Raw genomic sequence first — 22,500 nt, forward strand, 5'->3', positions numbered from 1 at the left:
CCCCCTCTCCCTCTCTCACTCACTCTGTCTCTGCGTCTCTCTCTCTTTCTCCAGCAGTCTTTTCCTGTGTCGATCACTCTATGACGCTCTCTCTCCCTTCCTTCCTTGCACCTGTACAATGCTTGCCACCTGTAACACAGTGACTCAGTTTGGGAGCTCCACCCTCTCTCTGTGCCTCTCCGAAGGTGGCGGTTACACGGTCCCACTGGGTGAAGGGCCATTGCATATTCCAGCCAAAACCTGCTCAATCATTAATCTGCAGCCAGGATCAGAAGGGAACTTTCGGCAGAGGAGCAGGAGATATAGAGGTTTACAGCATGGAAACAGGCCCTTCGGCCCAACTTGTCTAACAGTCTAAGTCTAACAGGTTTATTTGGAATCACCACCTTTCCGAGCGCTGCTGCTTCATCAGTTGAGTGATGAAGGAGCAGCGCTCCGAAAGCTCATGATTCTGAATCCCACTCAACACCAACGCCCTGTACAATTCCAACAACTTAAGAGTCATAGAGGTTTACAGCATGGAAACAGGCCCTTCGGCCCAACTTGTCCATGCCGCCCTTTTTTGAAACCCCTAAGCTACTCCCAATTGCCCGCATTTGGCCCATATCCCTCTATACCCATCTTACCCGTGTAACTGTCTAAATGCTTTTTAAAAGACAACATTGTCCCCGCCTCTACTACTGTCTCTGTCAGCTTGTTCCAGACACTCACCACCCTCTGTGTGAAAAATTGCCCCTCTGGACACTTTTGTATCTCTCCCCTCTCACCTTAAACCTATGCCCTCTAGTTTTAGACTCCCCTACCTTTGGGAAAAGATATTGACTATCTAGCTGATCTGTGCCCCTCATTGATTTGATTTGATTTATTATTGTCACTGGGATACAGTGAAAAATATTGTTTCTTGCGCGCTATACAGACAAAGCATACCGTTCATAGAGAAGGAAAGGAGAGGGTGCAGAATGTAGCGTTACAGTCACAGCTCGGGTGTCGAGAAAGATCAACTTAATATTTGATTTATGATTGTCACATGTACTGGGATACAGTGAAAAATATTGTTTCTTGCGCGCTATACAGACAAAGCATACCGTTCATAGAGAAGGAAAGGAGAGAGTGCAGAATGTAGTGTCACAGTCACAGCTCGGGTGTAGAGAAAGATCAACTCAATGCGAGGTAGGTCCATTCAAAAGTCTGACGGCAGCAGCAGGGAAGAAGCTGTTCTTGAGTCGGTCGGTACGTGACCTCAGACTTTTGTATCTTTTTCCCGACGGAAGAAGGTGGAAGAGAGAATGTCCGGGGTGTGTGGGGGGGTCCTTGATTATGCCGGCTGCTTTTCCCCCCGAGGCAGCGGGAAGTGTAGACGGAGTCAATGGATGGGAGGCTGGTTTGCGTGATGGGACTGGGCTACATTCACGACCTTTTGTACATACATTGATTTTGATTTGATTTGAGTTATTATTGTCACAAGTACTGTGATACAGTGAAAAGTATTGTTTCTTGCGCGCTATACAGACAAAGCATACCGTTCATAGAGAAGGAAAGGAGAGAGTGCAGAATGTAGTGTTACAGTCATAGCTAGGGTGTAGAGAAAGATCAACTTAATGCGAGGTAGGTCCATTCAAAAGTCTGACGGCAGCAGGGAAGAAGCTGTTCTTGAGTCGGTTGGTACGTGACCTCAGACTTTTGTATCTTTTTCCCGACGGAAGAAGGTGGAAGAGAGAATGTCCGGGGTGCGTGGGGGGGGGTCCTTGATTATGCCGGCTGCTTTTCCCCCCGAGGCAGCGGGAAGTGTAGACGGAGTCAATGGATGGGAGGCTGGTTTGCGTGATGGATTGGGCTACATTCACGATCCTTTGTAGATACATTGATTTTGATTTGATTTGATTTGATTTGATTTATTATCGTCACAAGTATTGACATAAGGTTTACGAGGATGCTACCGGGACTTGATGGATTGAGTTATAAGGAGAGGCTGGATGGACTGGGACTTTTTTCGCTGGAGCGTAGGAGGCTGAGGGGTGACCTTATAGAGGTCTGAATAAGGGAAGGGGTTAATGTTTTTTTTTGTACTCAATGAATTTTGTGCTCAAAAGGTTGAACTTTGTACCTGGAATGTATCATAAACATAACCCTTCCTTATGTCGAGCCTCCTTTTTGTTTATATTGCTCATAAGAACATAATTAAGAACATAAGAAATAGGAGCAGGAGTAGGCCATCTAGCCCCTCGAGCCTGCCCCGCCATTCAATAAGATCATGGCTGATCTGACGTGGATCAGTACCACTTACCCGCCTGATCCCCATAACCCTTAATTCCCTTACCGCTCAGGAATCCATCCATCCGCGCTTTAAACGTATTCAGCGAGGTAGCCTCCACCACCTCAGTGGGCAGAGAATTCCAGAGATTCACCACCCTCTGGGAGAAGAAGTTCCTCCTCAACTCTGTCTTAAACCGACCCCCCTTTATTTTGAGGCTGTGTGTCCTCTAGTTTTAACTTCCTTACTAAGTGGAAAGAATCTCTCCGCCTCCACCCTATCCAGCCCCCGCATTATCTTATAAGTCTCCATAAGATCCCCCCTCATCCTTCTAAACTCCAACGAGTACAAACCCAATCTCCTCAGCCTCTCCTCATAATCCAAACCCCTCATCTCCGGTATCAACCTGGTGAACCTTCTCTGCACTCCCTCCAATGCCAATATATCCTTCCTCATATAAGGGGACCAATACTGCACACAGTATTCCAGCTGCGGCCTCACCAATGCCCTGTACAGGTGCATCAAGACATCCCTGCTTTTATATTCTATCCCCTTCGCAATATAGGCCTGGTAGTAGTATAAGCCATTTGTTCATGGTTCCCTCACTTGTTTATATCATTCTGATAAAACAGACAGTTAAATATAGATGTTAGGTGGTAAGTCTTTCTTTCCCGTAGGCTTGTCTATGATTTAAACAGAGGAAGCAGCGACCAAATGGTAGAGTGCGAGAATGGCCGTTTGAAGGAGGACTCCCACTGGGACAGTTGCACTCAGTCACTTCAAAGGAAAAGCTGCGGGAAGAGCAGGGGACCAGAGGTGGCACCTTGGCTTCGACTACCAGTAGAATTGTGCTTTATGACCCAAGGGTATCAGATGGTCTTTAACCATGATCCAGAGACTGTCAGAAGCTGTTAAAGGAACTATAATTTATGATCAAGGACTGTTAACTGGACTTTGCTTTATGGCTTGTATTGGGAACCCTGATAGAACATAGAACATAGAAAGCCACAGCACAAACAGGCCCTTCGGCCCACAAGTTGCGCTGATCATATCCCTACCTCTAGGCCTATCTATAGCCCTCAATCCCATTAAATCCCATGTACTCATCCAGAAGTCTCTTAAAAGACCCCAACGAGTTTGCCTCCGCCACCACCGACGTCAGCCGATTCCACTCACCCACCACCCTCTGAGTGAAAAACTTACCCCTGACATCTCCTCTGTACCTACCCCCCAGCACCTTAAACCTGTGTCCTCTCGTAGCAACCATTTCAGCCCTTGGAAATAGCCTCTGAGAGTCTACCCTATCCAGACCTCTCAACATCTTGTAAACCTCTATCAGGTCACCTCTCATCCTTCGTCTCTCCAGGGAGAAGAGACCAAGCTCCCTCAACCTATCCTCATAAGGCATGCCCCCCAATCCAGGCAACATCCTTGTAAATCTCCTCTGCACCCTTTCAATGGCTTCAACATCTTTCCTGTAATGAGGTGACCAGAACTGCGCGCAGTACTCCAAGTGGGGTCTAACCAGGGTCCTATAAAGCTGCTGCATTATCTCCCGACTCCTAAACTCAATCCCTCGATTAATGAAGGCTAGTACGCCGTACGCCTTCTTGACCGCATCCTCCACCTGCGAGGCCGATTTAAGAGTCCTATGGACCCGGACCCCAAGGTCCTTCTGATCCTCTACACTGCTAAGAATGGTACCCTTCATATTATACTGCTGCTTCATCCCATTGGATCTGCCAAAATGGATCACTACACACTTATCCGGGTTGAAGTCCATCTGCCACTTCTCCGCCCAGTCTTGCATTCTATCTATGTCTCGCTGCAACTTCTGACATCCCTCCAAACTATCCACAACACCACCTACCTTGGTGTCGTCAGCAAACTTACCAACCCATCCCTCCACTTCCTCATCCAGGTCATTTATGAAAATGACAAACAGCAAGGGTCCCAGAACAGATCCCTGGGGCACTCCACTGGTCACTGACCTCCATGCAGAGAAAGACCCCTCCACAGCCACTCTCTGCCTTCTGCAGGCAAGCCAGTTCTGGATCCACAAGGCAACAGCCCCTTGGATCCCATGCCCTCTCACTTTCTCAAGAAGTCTTGCATGGGGGACCTTATCGAACGCCTTGCTGAAGTCCATATAGACCACATCCACCGCTCTTCCTTCGTCAATGTGTTTGGTCACATTTTCAAAGAACTCAACCAGGCTCGTAAGGCACGACCTGCCCTTGACAAAGCCGTGCTGACTACTTTTGATCATACTAAACTTCTCTAGATGATCATAAATCCTGTCTCTCAGGATCCTCTCCTGATGTATAAAGGTTCACGCTTCTTGTGTTCAGAGAGAACTTTGGCTTCCGCTTTCAAGGGGTCAGGTTCTCCCTCAAGCTTGTGTGAATGAAGCCTGACTGTATTTTGACTCATACCAGCCTCAAGAGGTATATATACCGACTTCAAGGTCTATAAAATAATGAGGGGCACAGATCAGCTAGATAGTCAATATCTTTTCCCAAAGGTAGGGGAGTCTAAAACTAGAGGGCAGAGGTTTAAGGTGAGAGGGGAGAGATACAAAAGGGTCCAGAGGGGCAATTTTTTCACACAGAGGGTGGTGAGTGTCTGGAACGAGCTGCCAGAGGCAGTAGTAGAGGCGGCTACAATTTTGTCTTTTAAAAAGTATTTAGACAGTTACATGGGTAAGATGGGTATAGAGGGATATGGACCAAACGCGGGCAATTGGGATTAGTTTAGGGGTTTTGAAAAAAAGGGCGGCATGGACAAGTTGGGCCGAAGGGCCTGTTTCCATGCTGTAAACCTCTCTGACTCTAAACAGTGAAAAGTATTGTTTCTTGCACGCTATACCGACAAAGCATACCTTTCATAGAGAAGGAAAGGACACTGCAGAATGTAGTGTTACAGTCATAGCTAGGGGTGTTGAGAAAGATCAACTTAATGCGAGGTAGGTCGATTCAAAAGTCTGACGGCAGCAGGGAAGAAGCTGTTCTTGAGTCGGTCGGTACCTGACCTCAGACTTTTGTACCTTTTTCCCGACGGATGAAGGTGGAAGAGAGAATGTCCGGGGTGCGTGGAGGGGGTCCTTCATTATGCCGGCTGCTTTTCCCCCGAGGTAGCGGGAAGTGTAGACGGAGTCAATGGATGGGAGGCTGGTTTGCGTGATGGGATTGGGCTACATTCACGACCTTTTGTAGTTCCTTGCGGTCTTGGGCAGAGCAGGAGCCCCAGACCAAGCTGTGATACAACCAGAAAGAATGCTTTCTATGGGGCATCTGTAAAAGTTGGTGAGAGTCGTAGCTGACATGCCAAATTTCCTTAGTCTTCAGAGAAAGTGGAGGCGTTGGTGGGGCTTTCTTAACTATCGTGTCGGCGTGGGAGGGACCAGGACATGGCTGGCTCCCAGTTGAGATTTTGGTCAATGGTGACCCCCAGGATGTCGATAGTCGGGGAGGGGGATTCAGCGATGGTTACGCCATTGAATATCGAGGGGGAGATGGTTAGATTCTCTCTGGTTGGCAATGGGCCTTGCCTGGCACTTGTGTGTGGGGCACGAACGTTACTCCCCCCCCTGTCAGCCTGAGCCTGGCTATTGTCCAGGTCTTTGCTGCGTTTGGATCAGGGGCTGTTTCAGTCTCTGAGGAGCAGTGAATGGCGTTGGACATGGTGCAGAGATCAGCGGACATCCCCCCCCAGTCTCTGACTGTACGATGGAAGGAAGGTGAGTGAGGAAGGTGGCCCTACCTCTGACGCTGACACAGCTCCCTCTGGTCCCTTAACCTCTGCAGCTCGGGAGAGAGCTGGGATCTTACCTTCCTGTGGCTGTTTTTGATGTTTCTTTGGCAGTAGTAATTTCCGATAGGTTGGCATTAGCAGAACTTGAGAGAAGAAAATTACGTGACCAATAAAATAGACCGACTTGTAGACCTGGGACAGACAGGGGCGAGAGCACAAGGCAGGAGCGTTTAAACCACACTTTACACAGCTCTGTGCGGCGCTCCCTCAGCGCCGACCCTCCCACAGTGCGGCGCTCCCTCAGCACTGACCCTCCCACAGTGCGGCGCTCCCTCAGCACTGACCCTCCCACAGTGCGGCGCTCCCTCAGCACCGACCCTCCCACAGTGCGGCGCTCCCCCAGCACTGACCCTCCCACAGTGCGGCGCTCCCTCAGCACCGACCCTCCCACAGTGCGGCGCTCCCTCAGCACCGACCCTCCCACAGTGCGGCGCTCCCTCAGCACCGACCCTCCCACAGTGCGGCACTCCCTCAGCACTGACCCTCCCACAGTGCGGCGCTCCCTCAGCACCGACCCTCCCACAGTGCGGCGCTCCCTCAACACCGACCCTCCCACAGTGCGGCGCTCCCTCAGCACCGACCCTCCCACAGTGCGGCGCTCCCTCAGCACCGACCCTCCCACAGTGCGGCGCTCCCTCAGCACTGACCCTCCCACAGTGCGGCGCTCCCTCAGCACCGACCCTCCCACAGTGCGGCGCTCCCTCAGCACTGACCCTCCCACAGTGCGGCGCTCCCTCAGCGCTGACCCTCCCACACTGCGGCGCTCCCTCAGCACCGACCCTCCCACAGTGCGGCGCTCCCTCAGCACTGACCCTCCCACAGTGCGGCGCTCCCTCAGCACTGACCCTCCCACAGTGCGGCGCCTTCTCAGCACTGACCCTCCCACAGTGCGGCGCTCCCTCAGCGCCGACCCTCCCACAGTGCGGCGCTCCCTCAGCACCGACCCTCCCACAGTGCGGCGCTCCCTCAGCACCGACCCTCCCACAGTGCGGCGCTCCCTCAGCACCGACCCTCCCACAGTGCGGCGCTCCCTCAGCACCGACCCTCCCACAGTGCGGCGCTCCCTCAGCACCGACCCTCCCACAGTGCGGCGCTCCCTCAGCACCGACCCTCCCACAGTGCGGCACTCCCTCAGCACTGACACTCCCCGGATGTTGATAGTGGGTGAGGGGGATTCAGCGTTGGTTATGCCATTGAATATCGAAGGGTAGTAGTTCGAGTGTCTCTTATAGGTCATTGCCTGGCACTTGAGTGTTTGTGTGTGTGTGGGTGCGAACATTAGTTGCCACCTGCTAGCCCGAGCCTGGATATTCCGGATCCTGTTGCATTTGTTCGTGGGCTGCTTCAGTATCTGAGGAGTGACGAATGATGCTGAACATCGTGCGAACAACTGAGTACAAGGAACATTGTAGAAATGTTCACCGAGAAACTTCGTTGGAGGCCGGTGAGGTGGGTGGGGTTTGACGTTTCACTCTCTGTGTCCGCTCTCGACTGGCGTCTAAAGAAAGGGAGGCACTCGACAAAACGACTTGTGCTTAGAATCTCTCTTTTAATCTATTCCGGTGTTACGGATGTCCGAGGGGGCAGAGCTTAAGGATGCAACCTTAAGGAGATTTCAACAAGGGTTACATTTTGCAGAGTTTTAACAAAGAAAATTAAAGATACAGGCCTTTCGGCCCTTGAAGTCCGCGCCGTTCTTGATGCCCTCGCTAAACTACAAAAGAAAAAACCTTCCGCCCTCACTCGGTCCGCATCCCTCGATTTCCCCCCCCCCTCTGTTCATGTACCCATCCCGATCTCTCTTACATGTTGCTAATGCGTCCACTTCCATCACTTCCTCTGGCAGTGCGTTCCAGACTTTCTCAGTTGGGATAAAATGTGACGGTTATTCACTTTGGAAGCAAAAACAAGAAGGCAGATTCGTACCTGAGTGGCTGTAAATTGGGAGAGGGGAGTGTGCAGAGGGACCTGGGTGCACCAGTCGCTGAAGGTAAGCATGCAGGTGCGGCAGGCGGTAAAGAAGGCAAAAGGTATGTTGGCCTTCATTGCGAGAGGTTTCGACTACAGGAGCAGGGATGTGTTGTTGCGATTATACAGGGCCTTGGTGAGGCCACACCCAGAGTATTGTGTGCAGTTTTGGTCTCCTTTCCTGAGGAAGGATGTTCTTGCTCTCGAGGGAGCGCAGCGAAGGTTTACCAGGCTGATTCCGGGGATGGCGGGACTGATGTATGAGGAGAGATTGACCAGGTTAGGATTGTTTTCGCTGGAGTTTAGAGGGGGGGGAATCTCATAGAGACTGGGCGGCACGGTAGAGCAGTGGGTTAGCACTGCTGCTTCACAGCTCCAGGGTCCCGGGTTCGATTCCCGGCTCGGGTCACTGTCTGTGTGGAGTTTGCACATTCTCCTCGTGTCTGCGTGGGTTTCCTCCGGGTGCTCCGGTTTCCTCCCACAGTCCAAAGGTGTGCGGGTTAGGTTGATTGGCCAGGTTAAAAATTGCCCCTTAGTGTCCTGGGATGCGTGGATTAGTGGGTAAAATATGTGGGGATAGGGCCTGGGTGGGATTGTGGTCGGTGCAGACTCGATGGGCCGAATGGCCTCCTTCTGCACTGTAGGGTTTCTATGACTTATAAAATTCTAACAGGACCAGACAGGGTAGATGCAGGGAGGATGTTCCCGATGGTGGGGGGAATCCAGAACCAGGGGTCTCAGTCTGAGGATTCGGGGTAGACCATTTAGGACGGAGATGAGGAGACATTTCTTCACCCGGTGAGCCTGTGGGATTCATTCCCACAGGAAGTAGTTGATGCCAAAACATTGAATGTATTCAAGAGGCGGCTGGATTTAGCACTTGGGGGTGAATGGGATCAAAGGTTATGGGGGGAAAGCAGGATGAGGCTGTTGAGTTGGATGATCGGCCATGATGGTGATGAATGGCGGAGCAGGCTGGAAGGGCCGAATGGCCTCCTCCTGCTCCTATCTTCTATGTTTCGGCGTGAAAAACCTCACCTCCCCCCCCCGCACATCTCGATTCCCGGCTCGGGTCACTGTCTGTGTGGAGTTTGCACATTCTCCTCGTGTCTGCGTGGGTTTCCTCCGGGTGCTCCGGTTTCCTCCCACAGTCCAAAGATGTGCGGGTTAGGTTGATTGGCCAGGTTAAAAATTGTCCCTGAGATGTGTAGTTAGAGGGATTAGCGGGTAAATATGTGGGGGTAGGGCCTGGGTGGGATTGTGGTCGGTGCAGACTCGATGGGCCGAATGGCCTCCTTCTGCACTGTAGGGTTTCTATGATTTCTATGATTAAACTTCCTCCCCCCCCCTCTCACCTTGAACCTGCGCCCCTCCTTGTACTTGACACTTCCACCTCTGACTCTTCGCCCTCTGATCATGTTGTCGACCCTCCATCAGCTCTTCCCCTCAGTCTGTTTCATTTTAACTTCTTCACACAGAGGGAGGCCCGTGTTTGGAACGCACTGCCGGGGGAGGTGGCAGAGGTGGGTACAGTTGCAACATTGATAATACATTGGGACAGGGACACGGAATGGGGAAGGTTTGGCGGGATTATGGACCAAACACAGGCAAATGGGACGAGCTCAGTTCAGGGAACCCAGTTGCCATGGACTTTTTGGGCCAAAGGGCCACGGTGTATATCTCAAACCCAGCTGCATCTCAGAATAAAAAGGCATCACAGTGAATTTGTGTCTTTTTAAGCACCCCAGGGTTACAAATTCATGGCGGTAAACATTTGGCAGAAATAATATGTGGGATCTTGCTGTGTAAACATGTCACATCGCAGTTCTGCTCTGCTACCAGCGGCGGCGCTGTAGCGTGACTGTTGACATCGCAAAATCGGGCTGCGAAAAATATCGGGGAACTGACTAAATTGCGATAGTTTAGGTAGAAAATCGGAGTGTAGCAATATGTGGGATCTTGCTGTGTGAACATGTCACGTCGCAGTTCCTCTCTGCTGCGAGCGGTGGCGCTGTAGCGTGACTGTTTAACATAGCAAAATCGGGCTGCAAAAAATATCGGGGAACTGGCTAAATTGCGATACTTGAGGGAGAAAATCGGAGTGTAGCAATATGTGGGATCTTGCTGTGTACACATGTCACATTGCAGTTCCTCTCTGCTCCCAGCGGCGGCGCTGTAGCGTGACTGTTTAACATAGCAAAATCGGGCTGCAAACGATATCGGGGAACTGGCTAAATTGCGACACTTTAGGTGGAAAATCGGAGTGTAGCAATATGTGGGATCTTGCTGTGTAAACATGTCACGTTGCAGTTCCTCTCTGCTCCCAGTGGCGGCGCTGTAGCGTGACTGTTTAACATAGCAAAATCGGGCTGCAAAAAATATCGGGGAACTGGCTAAATTGCGATACTTTAGGGAGAAAATCGGAGTGTAGCAATATGTGGGATCTTGCTGTGTACACATGTCACATTGCAGTTCCTCTCTGCTCCCAGCGGCGGCGCTGTAGCGAGACTGTTTACATCGCAAAATTGGGCTGCAAACGATATCGGGGAACTGGCTAAATTGCGACACTTTAGGTGGAAAATCGGAGTGTAGCAATATGTGGGATCTTGCTGTGTAAACATGTCACATTGCAGTTCCTCTCTGCTCCCAGTGGCGGCGCTGTAGCATGACTGTTTAACATAGCAAAATCGGGCTGCAAAAAATATCGGGGAACTGGCTAAATTGCGACACTTTAGGTCGAAAATCGAAGTGTAGCAAAGGTGGGATCTTGCTGTGTAAACATGTCACATTGCAGTTCCTCTCTGCTCCCAGTGGTGGTGCTGTGGTGTGGCTGTTTACGTCGCAAAATCGGGCTGCAAACGATATCGGGGAACTGACTAAATTGCGACAATTTAGGTGGAAAATAGGAGTGTCGCAATATGTGGGATCTTGCTGTGTAAACATGTCACATTGCAGTTCCTCTCTGCTGCCAGTGGTGGCGCTGTAGCATGACATTAAACGGAAAAACCGGGCTGAAACAAATATCGGGGAACTCACTAAATCGCGATAGTTTACATAGCAAATTGGGTCAGAGTAATATGTGGGATCTTGCTATGTAAACAGGTTATGTCGCAATTCCACTCTGCTGCCAGTGTGACTGGCTGTAGGGTGACTGTTTACTTCTAAAAATCAGGCTGAACAAAATATCGGGGAACTCACTAAATCGCGATAGTTTACGTAAAAAACTGGGCTGTAGCGATATGTGGGATCTTGCTATGTAAACATGTCACATTGCAGTTCCACTCTGCTACCAGTGGCGGCGCTGCAGCGTGACTGTTGACATAGCAAATCCCCACTTCGAGCCTCGACAGAGCAATTTGGGCTCATGAACAAGTGGATTTTAGTCGAGACAGGAAGCTCGTTTCTGATCCCGTGGGTTTATTGGATTGAGGGGGTCGGGGAGGGTTCATTTTTGGCATGAAATCTTCACTTGTCCACTCCACCTCCTTGGTGTCCAGCTGTTGAGGTGTCTCTTTGCTTCCTCGGGGAGTCCGGATCCTGAGAGGGGCCACCACATCTGAGGGAGGGTTGGGAATCCGAGCAGAGGGAGGGGGAGAAAGAGAGAAGGTTTGAGAGTTAGGTGACAGAGTATTTGTCGATTTTATCTTGAGAGTGACAAGCCCCCAGCCTGTTCAATGTTTCCCCCACGGTTACAACCGTCTCAGGCCGGAACTGTGCACGGTGCTCCGAGTGTGGGTCTAACCGAGGGGATAGGGAGACCGGAACTGTGCACGGTGCTCCGAGTGTGGTCTAACCGAGGGGATAGGGAGACGGGAACTGTGCACGGTGCTCCGAGTGTGGTCTAACCGAGGGGATAGGGAGACCGGAACTGTGCACGGTACTCCGAGTGTGGTCGAACCGAGGGGATAGGGAGACCGGAACTGTGCACGGTGCTCCGAGTGTGGTCTAACCGAGGGGATAGGGAGACCGGAACTGTGCGCGGTGCTCCGAGTGTGGGTCTAACCGAGGGGATAGGGAGACCGGAACTGTGCACGGTGCTCCGAGTGTGGGTCTAACCGAGGGGATAGGGAGACCGGAACTGTGCGCGGTGCTCCGAGTGTGGGTCTAACCGAGGGGATAGGGAGACCGGAACTGTGCACAGTGCTCCGAGTGTGGGTCTAACCGAGGGGATAGGGAGACCGGAACTGTGCACAGTGCTCCGAGTGTGGGTCTAACCGAGGGGATAGGGAGACCGGAACTGTGCACGGTACTCCGAGTGTGGTCTAACCGAGGGGATAGGGAGACGGGAACTGTGCACGGTGCTCCGGGTGTGGTCTAACCGAGGGGATAGGGAGACGGGAACTGTGCACGGTGCTCCGAGTGTGGGTCTAACCGAGGGGGTAGGGAGACGGGAACTGTGCACGGTGCTCCGAGTGTGGTCTAACCGAGGGGATAGGGAGACCGGAACTGTGCACGGTGCTCCGAGTGTGGTCTAACCGAGGGGATAGGGAGACGGGAACTGTGCACGGTGCTCCGAGTGCGGTCTAACCGAGGGGATAGGGAGACCGGAACTGTGCACGGTGCTCCGCGTGTGGGTCTAACCGAGGGGATAGGGAGACCGGAACTGTGCACGGTGCTCCGCGTGTGGGTCTAACCGAGGGGATAGGGAGACCGGAACTGTGCACAGTGCTCCGAGTGTGGTCTAACCGAGGGGATAGGGAGAGCGGAACTGTGCACGGTGCTCCGAGTGTGGTCTAACCGAGGGGGTAGGGAGACCGGAACTGTGCGCGGTGCTCCGAGTGTGGTCTAACCGAGGGGATAGGGAGGCCGGAACTGTGCAAGGTGCTCCGAGTGTGGTCTAACCGAGGGGATAGGGAGACCGGAACTGTGCACGGTGCTCCGAGTGTGGTCTAACCGAGGGGATAGGGAGACGGGAACTGTGCACGGTGCTCCGAGTGTGGGTCTAACCGAGGGATAGGGAGACCGGAACTGTGCACGGTGCTCCGAGTGTGGGTCTAACCGAGGGGATAGGGAGACCGGAACTGTGCACGGTGCTCCGAGTGTGGTCTAACCGAGGGGATAGGGAGACGGGAACTGTGCACGGTGCTCCGAGTGTGGTCTAACCGAGGGGATAGGGAGACCGGAACTGTGCACGGTGCTCCGAGTGTGGTCTAACCGAGGGGATAGGGAGACAGGAACTGTGCACGGTGCTCCGAGTGTGGGTCTAACCGAGGGGGTAGGGAGACGGGGAACTGTGCACGGTTCCCTCAGGGCCGGACAGTTTTACCTGGAACATTCCCTCAGGACCAGAGCCCTGCGTGTTAGGCCGCAGTGAGAGCAGGGGCCTTTCCCGCTCAGACTCACCGCTCTGGAGGGGAGGGGTTGTTGGGACTGATCCTCACTCGCTTGCTGCCGTCTGTTCCGGTGTGGGATCGGCAGTCGCCGGTGTCACCTCCACCGTTTTGCTGGGGGGCTGCGGACAGAGAAACGAGATCGGATCAGAGAGAATTCCATCCCGTTCCCCGCCCCCCCCCCCGCCCGCCGAGACAGAAATCAAACATCGACATTCCGCCCGATCCCAACATTGACATCGCTCCCTTGGTCAAAAACTCTTTGTGACGGTTTGTTCCTTTCCCAATGCCCCTTCCCCTGAGATCAGTGGGAGAGACTGGTTGTACTGACTCCTCGGGCACCAACCTCCGAATATCAATCTCTCCTCCCATCTCTCTTACTGACCTTGGCTCTCCCTGTCTCTCTGTCTCTCTCTCTCTTTCTCTCTGTCTCTGTCTCTCTCTGTCACTGTGTCTCTCTCTCTGTCTCTCTCTCTCTCTCTGTGTGTCTCTCTCTCTGTCTCTCTCCCTTTGTCTTCCTCCCATCTCTCTCTGTCTCTGCCTCTCTCTCTCCTGTCTGTCTGTCTTTCTCTCTCTCTCTCCCTCTCTCTCTGTCTCTCTCTCTCTCTGTCTCTTGCTGTCTCTGTCTCTCTTTCTGTCTCTCTCCCTCTGTCTTCCTCCCGTCTCTCTCTCTGTCTCTGCCTCTCTCTCTCTCTCCTGTCTGTCTGTCTTTCTCTCTCTCTCTTTCTCTCTCTGTCTCTCGCTCACTCTCTATGTCTGTCTCTCTCTTTCTATCTCTCTTTCTCTCTCTCTCTCTCTGTCTCTATTTCTTTCTCTCTCTCTTCCTCTCTCACTCTTTCTCGCTCTCTCTGTCTCTCTCTCTCTCTCTGTATCTCTCTCTCTCGGTCTCTCTCTCTCTCTCTCTCTGTCTCTCTCTCTGTCTCTCTCTCTCTGTCTCTCTCTCTCTCTGTCTCTGTCTCTCTCTCGGCCTCTCACTCTCTGTCTCTCTCTCTCTCTGTCTCTCTCTCTCTCTCTCTCTCTCTGTCTCTCTCTCTCTCACTGTCTCTCTCTCTCTCTGTCTCTCTCTCTCTGTCTCTCTCACTCTCTCTCTATCTCTCTCTCTCTCTCTCTGTCTCTCTGTCTCTCTCTCTGTCTCTGTCTCTCTCTGTCTCTCTCTCTGTCTCTCTCTCTCTCTGTCTCTGTCTCTCTCTCTCTCTCTGTCTCTGTCTCTCTGTCTCTATCTCTCTCTCTCTGTCTCTCTCTCTCTCTCGGCCTCTCTATCCATCTCCCGCTCCCGTTAAGTTTATTCATCATGTTTATTTGTCAATGTCACAAGTTAGGCTGACATTAACACCGCAATGAAGTTACTGTGAAAATCCCCCTAGTCTCCACACTCCGGCGCCTGTTCGGGTAACACTGAGGGAGAATTTAGCACGGCCAATGCACCTAACCAGCACGTCTTTCAGACTGTGGGAGGAAACCGGAGCACCCGGAGGAAACCCACGCAGACACGGGGAGAACGTGCAGACTCCACACAGACAGTGACCCGAGCCGGGAATCGGACCCGGCTCCCTGGCGCTGTGAGGAAGCAGTGTCTCCTTCTGCAGTGTAGAGATTCTAACAAACTCTCTCTCACTTTCACACTCCCACTCTGTCTCGCCCCCTCTCTCTATCCTCCATCTGTATCGCTCTCTCTCTCTCTCCCATTTCTTTCGCCCTGTCTATCTACCGTCCCACTCTCATTCCCGTCTCTCGCTCCCTCTCTCTCTCTCTGTGTCGCTCTGATGGGGGACAGCGTAGAGGGAGCTTTAGTCTGTATCAAACCCCGTGCTGTACCTGTCCTGGCAGTGTTTGATGGGGGACAGTGTAGAGGGAGCTTTACTCTGTATCTAACCCCGTGCTGTACCTGTCCTGGGAGTGTTTGATGGGGGACAGTGTAGAGGGAGCTTTACTCTGTATCTAACCCCGTGCTGTACCTGTCCTGGGAGTGTTTGATGGGGGACAGTGTAGAGGGAGCTTTACTCTGTATCTAACCCCGTGCTGTACCTGTCCTGGGAGTGTTTGATGGGGACAATGCTGAGGGAGCTTTAGTCTGTATCTAACCCCGTGCTGTACCTGTCCTGGGAGTGTTTGATGGGGGACAGTGTAGAGGGAGCTTTACTCTGTATCTAACCCCGTGCTGTACCTGTCCTGGGAGTGTTTGATGGGGGACAGTGTAGAGGGATCTTTACTCTGTATCTAACCCCGTGTTGTACGAGTCCTGGGAGTGTTTGATGGGGACAGTGTAGAGGGAGCTTTACTCTGTATCTAACCCCGTGCTGTACCTGTCCTGGGAGTGTTTGATGGGGGACAGTGTAGAGGGAGCTTTACTCTGTATCTAACCCCGTGCTGTACCTGTCCTGGGAGTGTTTGATGGGGGACAGTGTAGAGGGAGCTTTAGTCTGTATCTAACCCCGTGCTGTACCTGTCCTGGGAGTGTTTGATGGGGACAGTGCTGTGGGAGCTTTAGTCTGTATCTAACCCCGTGCTGTACCTGTCCTGGGAGTGTTTGATGGGGACAGTGTAGTGGAGCTTTACTCTGTATCTAACCCCGTGCTGTACCTGTCCTGGGAGTGTTTGATGGGGACAGTGCTGAGGTAGCTTTAGTCTGTATCTAACCCCGTGCTGTACCTGTCCTGGGAGTGTTTGATGGGGGACAGTGTAGAGGGAGCTTTACTCTGTATCTAACCCCGTGCTGTACCTGTCCTGGGAGTGTTTGATGGGGGACAGTGTAGAGGGAGCTTTACTCTGTATCTAACCCCGTGCTGTACCTGTCCTGGGAGTGTTTGATGGGGGGACAGTGTAGAGGGAGCTTTACTCTGTATCTAACCCCGTGCTGTACCTGTCCTGGGAGTGTTTGATGGGGGACAGTGCAGAGGGAGCTTTACTCTGTATCTAACCCCGTGCTGTACCTGTCCTGGGAGTGTTTGATGGGGGACAGTGCAGAGGGAACTTTACTCTGTATCTAACCCCGTGCTGTACCTGTCCTGGGAGTGTTTGATGGGGGACAGTGTAGAGGGAGCTTTACTCTGTATCTAACCCCGTGCTGTACCTGTCCTGGGAGTGTTTGATGGGGGACAGTGTAGAGGGAGCTTTACTCTGTATCTAACCCCGTGCTGTACCTGTCCTGGGAGTGTTTGATGGGGGACAGTGTAGAGGGAGCTTTAGTCTGTATCTAACCCCGTGCTGTACCTGTCCTGGGAGTGTTTGATGGGGGACAGTGTAGAGGGAGCTTTACTCTGTATCTAACCCCGAGCTGTACCTGTCCTGGGAGTGTTTGATGGGGGACAGTGTAGAGGGATCTTTACTCTGTATCTAACCCCGTGTTGTACGAGTCCTGGGAGTGTTTGATGGGGACAGTGTAGAGGGAGCTTTACTCTGTATCTAACCCCGTGCTGTACCTGTCCTGGGAGTGTTTGATGGGGGACAGTGTAGAGGGAGCTTTAGTCTGTATCTAACCCCGTGCTGTACCTGTCCTGGGAGTGTTTGATGGGGACAGTGCTGTGGGAGCTTTAGTCTGTATCTAACCCCGTGCTGTACCTGTCCTGGGAGTGTTTGATGGGGACAGTGTAGTGGAGCTTTACTCTGTATCTAACCCCGTGCTGTACCTGTCCTGGGAGTGTTTGATGGGGACAGTGCTGAGGTAGCTTTAGTCTGTATCTAACCCCGTGCTGTACCTGTCCTGGGAGTGTTTGATGGGGGACAGTGTAGAGGGAGCTTTACTCTGTATATAACCCCGTGCTGTACCTGTCCTGGGAGTGTTTGATGGGGGACAGTGTAGAGGGAGATTTACTCTGTATCTAACCCCGTGCTGTACCTGTCCTGGGAGTGTTTGGTGGGGGACAGTGCAGAGGGAGCTTTACTCTGTATCTAACCCCGTACTGTACCTGTCCTGGGAGTGTTTGATGGGGGACAGTTTAGAGGGAGCTTTACTCTGTATCTAACCCCGTACTGTACCTGTCCTGGGAGTGTTTGATGGGGGACAGTGTAGAGGGAGCTTTACTCTGTATCTAACCCCGTACTGTACCTGTCCTGGGAGTGTTTGATGGGGGACAGTTTAGAGGGAGCTTTACTCTGTATCTAACCCCGTGCTGTACCTGTCCTGGGAGTGTTTGATGGGGGACAGTGTAGAGGGAGCTTTACTCTGTATCTAACCCCGTGCTGTCCCTGTCCTGGGAGTGTTTGATGGGGGACAGTGTAGAGGGAGCTTTACTCTGTATCTAACCCCGTGCTGTACCTGTCCTGGGAGTGTTTGATGGGGACAGTGTAGAGGGAGCTTTACTCTGTATCTAACCCCGTGCTGTACCTGTCCTGGGAGTGTTTGATGGGGGACAGTTTAGAGGGAGCTTTACTCTGTATCGAACACCGTGCTGTACCTGTCCTGGGAGTGTTTGATGGGGACAGTGTAGAGGGAGCTTTACTCTGTATCTAACCCCGTGCTGTACCTGTCCTGGGAGTGTTTGATGGGGACAGTGTAGAGGGAGCTTTACTCTGTATCTAACCCCGTGCTGTACCTGTCCTGGGAGTGTTTGATGGGGGACAGTGTAGAGGGAGCTTTACTCTGTATCGAACCCCGTGCTGTACCTGTCCTGGGAGTGTTTGATGTGGACAGTGTAGAGGGAGCTTTACTCTGTATCTAACCCCGTGCTGTCCCTGTCCTGGGAGTGTTTGATGGGGGACAGTGTAGAGGGAGCTTTACTCTGTATCTAACCCCGTGCTGTACCTGTCCTGGGAGTGTTTGATGGGGGGACAGTGTAGAGGGAGCTTTACTCTGTATCTAACCCCGTGCTGTACCTGTCCTGGGAGTGTTTGATGGGGGACAGTTTAGAGGGAGCTTTACTCTGTATCTAACCCCGTGCTGTACCTGTCCTGGGAGTGTTTGATGGGGGACAGTGTAGAGGGAGCTTTACTCTGTATCTAACCCCGTGCTGTACCTGTCCTGGGAGTGTTTGATGGGGACAGTGTAGAGGGAGCTTTACTCTGTATCTAACCCCGTGCTGTACCTGTCCTGGGAGTGTTTGATGGGGGACAGTGTAGAGGGAGCTTTACTCTGTATCTAACCCCGTGCTGTACCTGTCCTGGGAGTGTTTGATGGGGGACAGTGTAGAGGGAGCTTTACTCTGTATCTAACCCCGTGCTGTACCTGTCCTGGGAGTGTTTGATGGGGACAGTGTAGAGGGAGCTTTACTCTGTATCTAACCCCGTGCTGTACCTGTCCTGGGAGTGTTTGATGGGGACAGTGTAGAGGGAGCTTTACTCTGTATCTAACCCCGTGCTGTACCTGTCCTGGGAGTGTTTGATGGGGGACAGTGTAGAGGGATCTTTACCCTGTATCTAACCCCGTGCTGTACCTGTCCTGGGAGTGTTTGATGGGGGACAGTGTAGAGGGAGCTTTACTCTGTGTCTAAACCCGTGCTGTACCTGTCCTGGGAGTGTTTGATGGGGACAGTGTAGAGGGAGCTTTACTCTGTATCTAACCCCGTGCTGTACCTGTCCTGGGAGTGTTTGATGGGGACAGTGTAGAGGGAGCTTTACTCTGTATCTAACCCCGTGCTGTACCTGTCCTGGGAGTGTTTGATGGGGACAGTGTAGAGGGAGCTTTACTCTGTATCTAACCCCGTGCTGTCCCTGTCCTGGGAGTGTTTGATGGGGACAGTGTAGAGGGAGCTTTACTCTGTATCTAACCCCGTGCTGTACCTGTCCTGGGAGTGTTTGATGCGGACCGTGTAGAGGGAGCTTTACTCTGTATCTAACCCCATGCTGTACCTGTCCTGGGAGTGTTTGATGGGGGACAGTGTAGAGGGAGCTTTACTCTGTATCTAACCCCGTGCTGTACCTGTCCTGGGAGTGTTTGATGGGGGACAGTGTAGAGGGAGCTTTACTCTGTATCTAACCCCGTGCTGTACCTGTCCAGGGAGTGTTTGATGGGGGACAGTGTAGAGGGAGCTTTACTCTGTATCTAACCCCGTGCTGTACCTGTCCTGGGAGTGTTTGATGGGGACAGTGTAGAGGGAGCTTTACTCTGTATCTAACCCCGTGCTGTACCTGTCCAGGGAGTGTTTGATGGGGGACAGTGTAGAGGGAGCTTTACTCTGTATCTAACCCCGTGCTGTACCTGTCCTGGGAGTGTTTGATGGGGGACAGTGTAGAGGGAGCTTTACTCTGTATCTAACCCCGTGCTGGACCTGTCCTGGGAGTGTTTGATGGGGAGAGTTTAGAGGGAGCTTTACTCTGTATCTAACCCCGTGCTGGACCTGTCCTGGGACTGTTTGATGGGGGAGAGTGGCTGGTTTATACCTGTTTAGTCTCCTCTGTTTTGGGGGTTGTTTGCTTGGGGCGTCTCCGGTAGTTGTAGGGGCGACGGAAGGTTCTGGTTTGCTGATATTGGGGGTTGTTATAACTGCCTTTGTTTTCCTTATCATCATCTGTACGCCTTGGGGAATCCGACTGCTGTTGTTGTGTCTGAGGCCTAGGAGAATGAGCAGAAAGCAGATAGTATCAAAAGTTACAGACTGGAATCTAATCGAGGGGTTCAGGGTGGTTTATATATAGAATAACAGATACCCGGGAGTGAGTTACAGACTGGAATCTAATCGAGGGGTTCGGGGTGGTTTATATATAGAATAACAGATACCTGGGAGTGAGTTACAGACTGGAATCTAATCGAGGGGTTCGGGGTGGTTTATATATAGAATAACAGATACCCAGGAGTGAGGCATAGACTGGAATCTAATCGAGGGGTTCGGGGTGGTTTAGATATAGAATAACAGATACCTGGGAGTGAGTTACAGACTGGAATCTAATCGAGGGGTTCAGGGTGGTTTATATATAGAATAACAGATACCCGGGAGTGAGTTACAGACTGGAATCTAATCGAGGGGTTCGGGGTGGTTTATATATAGAATAACAGATACCTGGGAGTGAGTTACAGACTGGAATCTAATCGAGGGGTTCGGGGTGGTTTATATATAGAATAACAGATACCCGGGAGTGAGTTACAGACTGGAATCTAATCGAGGGGTTCGGGGTGGTTTATATATAGAATAACAGATACCTGGGAGTGAGTTACAGACTGGAATCTAATCGAGGGGTTCGGGGTGGTTTATATATAGAATAACAGATACCCAGGAGTGAGGCATAGACTGGAATCTAATCGAGGGGTTCGGGGTGGTTTAGATATAGAATAACAGATACCTGGGAGTGAGTTACAGACTGGAATCTAATCGAGGGGTTCAGGGTGGTTTATATATAGAATAACAGATACCCGGGAGTGAGTTACAGACTGGAATCTAATCGAGGGGTTCGGGGTGGTTTATATATAGAATAACAGATACCTGGGAGTGAGTTACAGACTGGAATCTAATCGAGGGGTTCGGGGTGGTTTATATATAGAATAACAGATACCCGGGAGTGAGTTACAGAGTGGAATCTAATCGAGGGGTTAGGGGTGGTTTATATATAGAATAACAGATACCCGGGAGTGAGTTACAGACTGGAATCTAATCGAGGGGTTCGGGGTGGTTTAGATATAGAATAACAGATACCTGGGAGTGAGTTACAGACTGGAATCTAATCGAGGGGTTCGGGATGGTTTATATATAGAATAACAGATACCCGGGAGTGAGTTACAGACTGGAATCTAATCGAGGGGTTCGGGGTGGTTTATATATAGAATAACAGATACCCGGGAGTGAGTTACAGACTGGAATCTAATCGAGGGGTTCGGGGTGGTTTATATATAGAATAACAGATACCCGGGAGTGAGTTACAGACTGGAATCTAATCGAGGGATTCAGGGTGGTTTATATACAGAATAACAGATACCCGGGAGTGAGTTACAGGCTGGAATCTAATTGAGGGGTTAGGGGTGGTTTATATATAGAATAACAGATACCCGGGAGTGAGTTACAGACTGGAATCTAATCGAGGGGTTCGGGGTGGTTTATATATAGAATAACAGATACCCGGGAGTGAGTTACAGACTGGAATCTAATCGAGGGATTCAGGGTGGTTTATATACAGAATAACAGATACCCGGGAGTGAGTTACAGGCTGGAATCTAATTGAGGGGTTAGGGGTGGTTTATATATAGAATAACAGATACCCGGGAGTGAGTTACAGACTGGAATCTAATCGAGGGGTTCGGGGTGGTTTATATATAGAATAGCAGATACCCGGGAGTGAGTTACAGACTGGAATCTATTCCCGTCTCTGGTACCTTGGGTTTCGGGGTCGTGTTCGAACCGGGGGTCGATTACTTGGGGGGTGTTCCTCATTCTCCCCCTCCGCACTCTCCCCCTCCTTCTCCTCTGCTCCCTCGGTCTGTAAGACAAGGAAAATATTAGTTCTCACACCCAACGCAGAGGCCTCGATAATCATTCCCGATGGTCGCAGCGCCTGTCCAGTCCCCTCCCGGGGATCACTGATCCTCACTCGCTCCCCCTCACACAACCCCTCCAACATCGACATCCACTCCCGATCTCCTCCAGCCCCTACACCTCTTCTCTATCTCTGTAATATCCTCCAGCCCCGACACCCCCTCCCTATCTCTGTAACCTCCTCCAGCCCCGACACCCCCTCCCTATCTCTGTAACCTCCTCCAGCCCCTACACCCCTCCCTATCTCTGTAACCTCCTCCAGCCCCTACACCCCTCCCTATCTCTGTAACCTCCTCCATCCCCTACACCCCTTCCTATCTCTGTAACCCCCTTCAGCCCCTACACCCCCTCACTATCCCTGTAATCTCCTCCAGCCCCTACACCCCTCACTATCTCTGTAACCTCCTCCAGCCCCCTACACCCCTCCCTATCTCTGTAACCTCCTCCAGCCCCCTACACCCTCTCCCTATCTCTGTAACCTCCTCCAGCCCCCTACACCCCTCCCTATCTCTGTAACCTCCTCCAGCCCCTACACCCCTCCCTATCTCTGTAACCTCCTCCAGCCCCTACACCCCTCCCTATCTCTGTAACCTCCTCCAGCCCCGACAACCCTCCCTATCTCTGTAACCTCCTCCAGCCCCTACACCCCTCCCTATCTCTGTAACCTCCTCCAGCCCCTACACCTCCTCCCTATCTCTGTACCCTCCTCCAGCCCCCTACACCCCCTCCCTATCTCTGTAAC

The 22,500-nt window shown here is 51.9% G+C and overlaps 1 protein-coding gene across 1 annotated transcript in view; it reads right to left on the reverse strand.

Moving 5' to 3' along the window:
- Positions 1–7,593: 7,593 nt before the first annotated feature.
- The window catches only part of LOC144489075 (uncharacterized), a 17,914-nt gene continuing 3,007 nt past the window's right edge, over positions 7,594–22,500 (reverse strand). The window contains exons 3-6 of the mRNA XM_078207024.1: positions 21,599–21,702; positions 19,678–19,849; positions 13,376–13,484; positions 7,594–11,588 (exon numbers count right to left, since the gene is read on the reverse strand). Of these exons, the coding sequence (XP_078063150.1) occupies positions 13,410–13,484; positions 19,678–19,849; positions 21,599–21,702 (351 nt within the window). The 3' untranslated portion in view covers positions 7,594–11,588; positions 13,376–13,409. The remainder of the gene's footprint in view (positions 11,589–13,375; positions 13,485–19,677; positions 19,850–21,598; positions 21,703–22,500) is intronic.

The sequence above is a fragment of the Mustelus asterias genome, unplaced genomic scaffold (assembly GCF_964213995.1).
Source record: "Mustelus asterias unplaced genomic scaffold, sMusAst1.hap1.1 HAP1_SCAFFOLD_1986, whole genome shotgun sequence".
NCBI classification, from domain to species: Eukaryota; Metazoa; Chordata; class Chondrichthyes; order Carcharhiniformes; family Triakidae; genus Mustelus; species Mustelus asterias.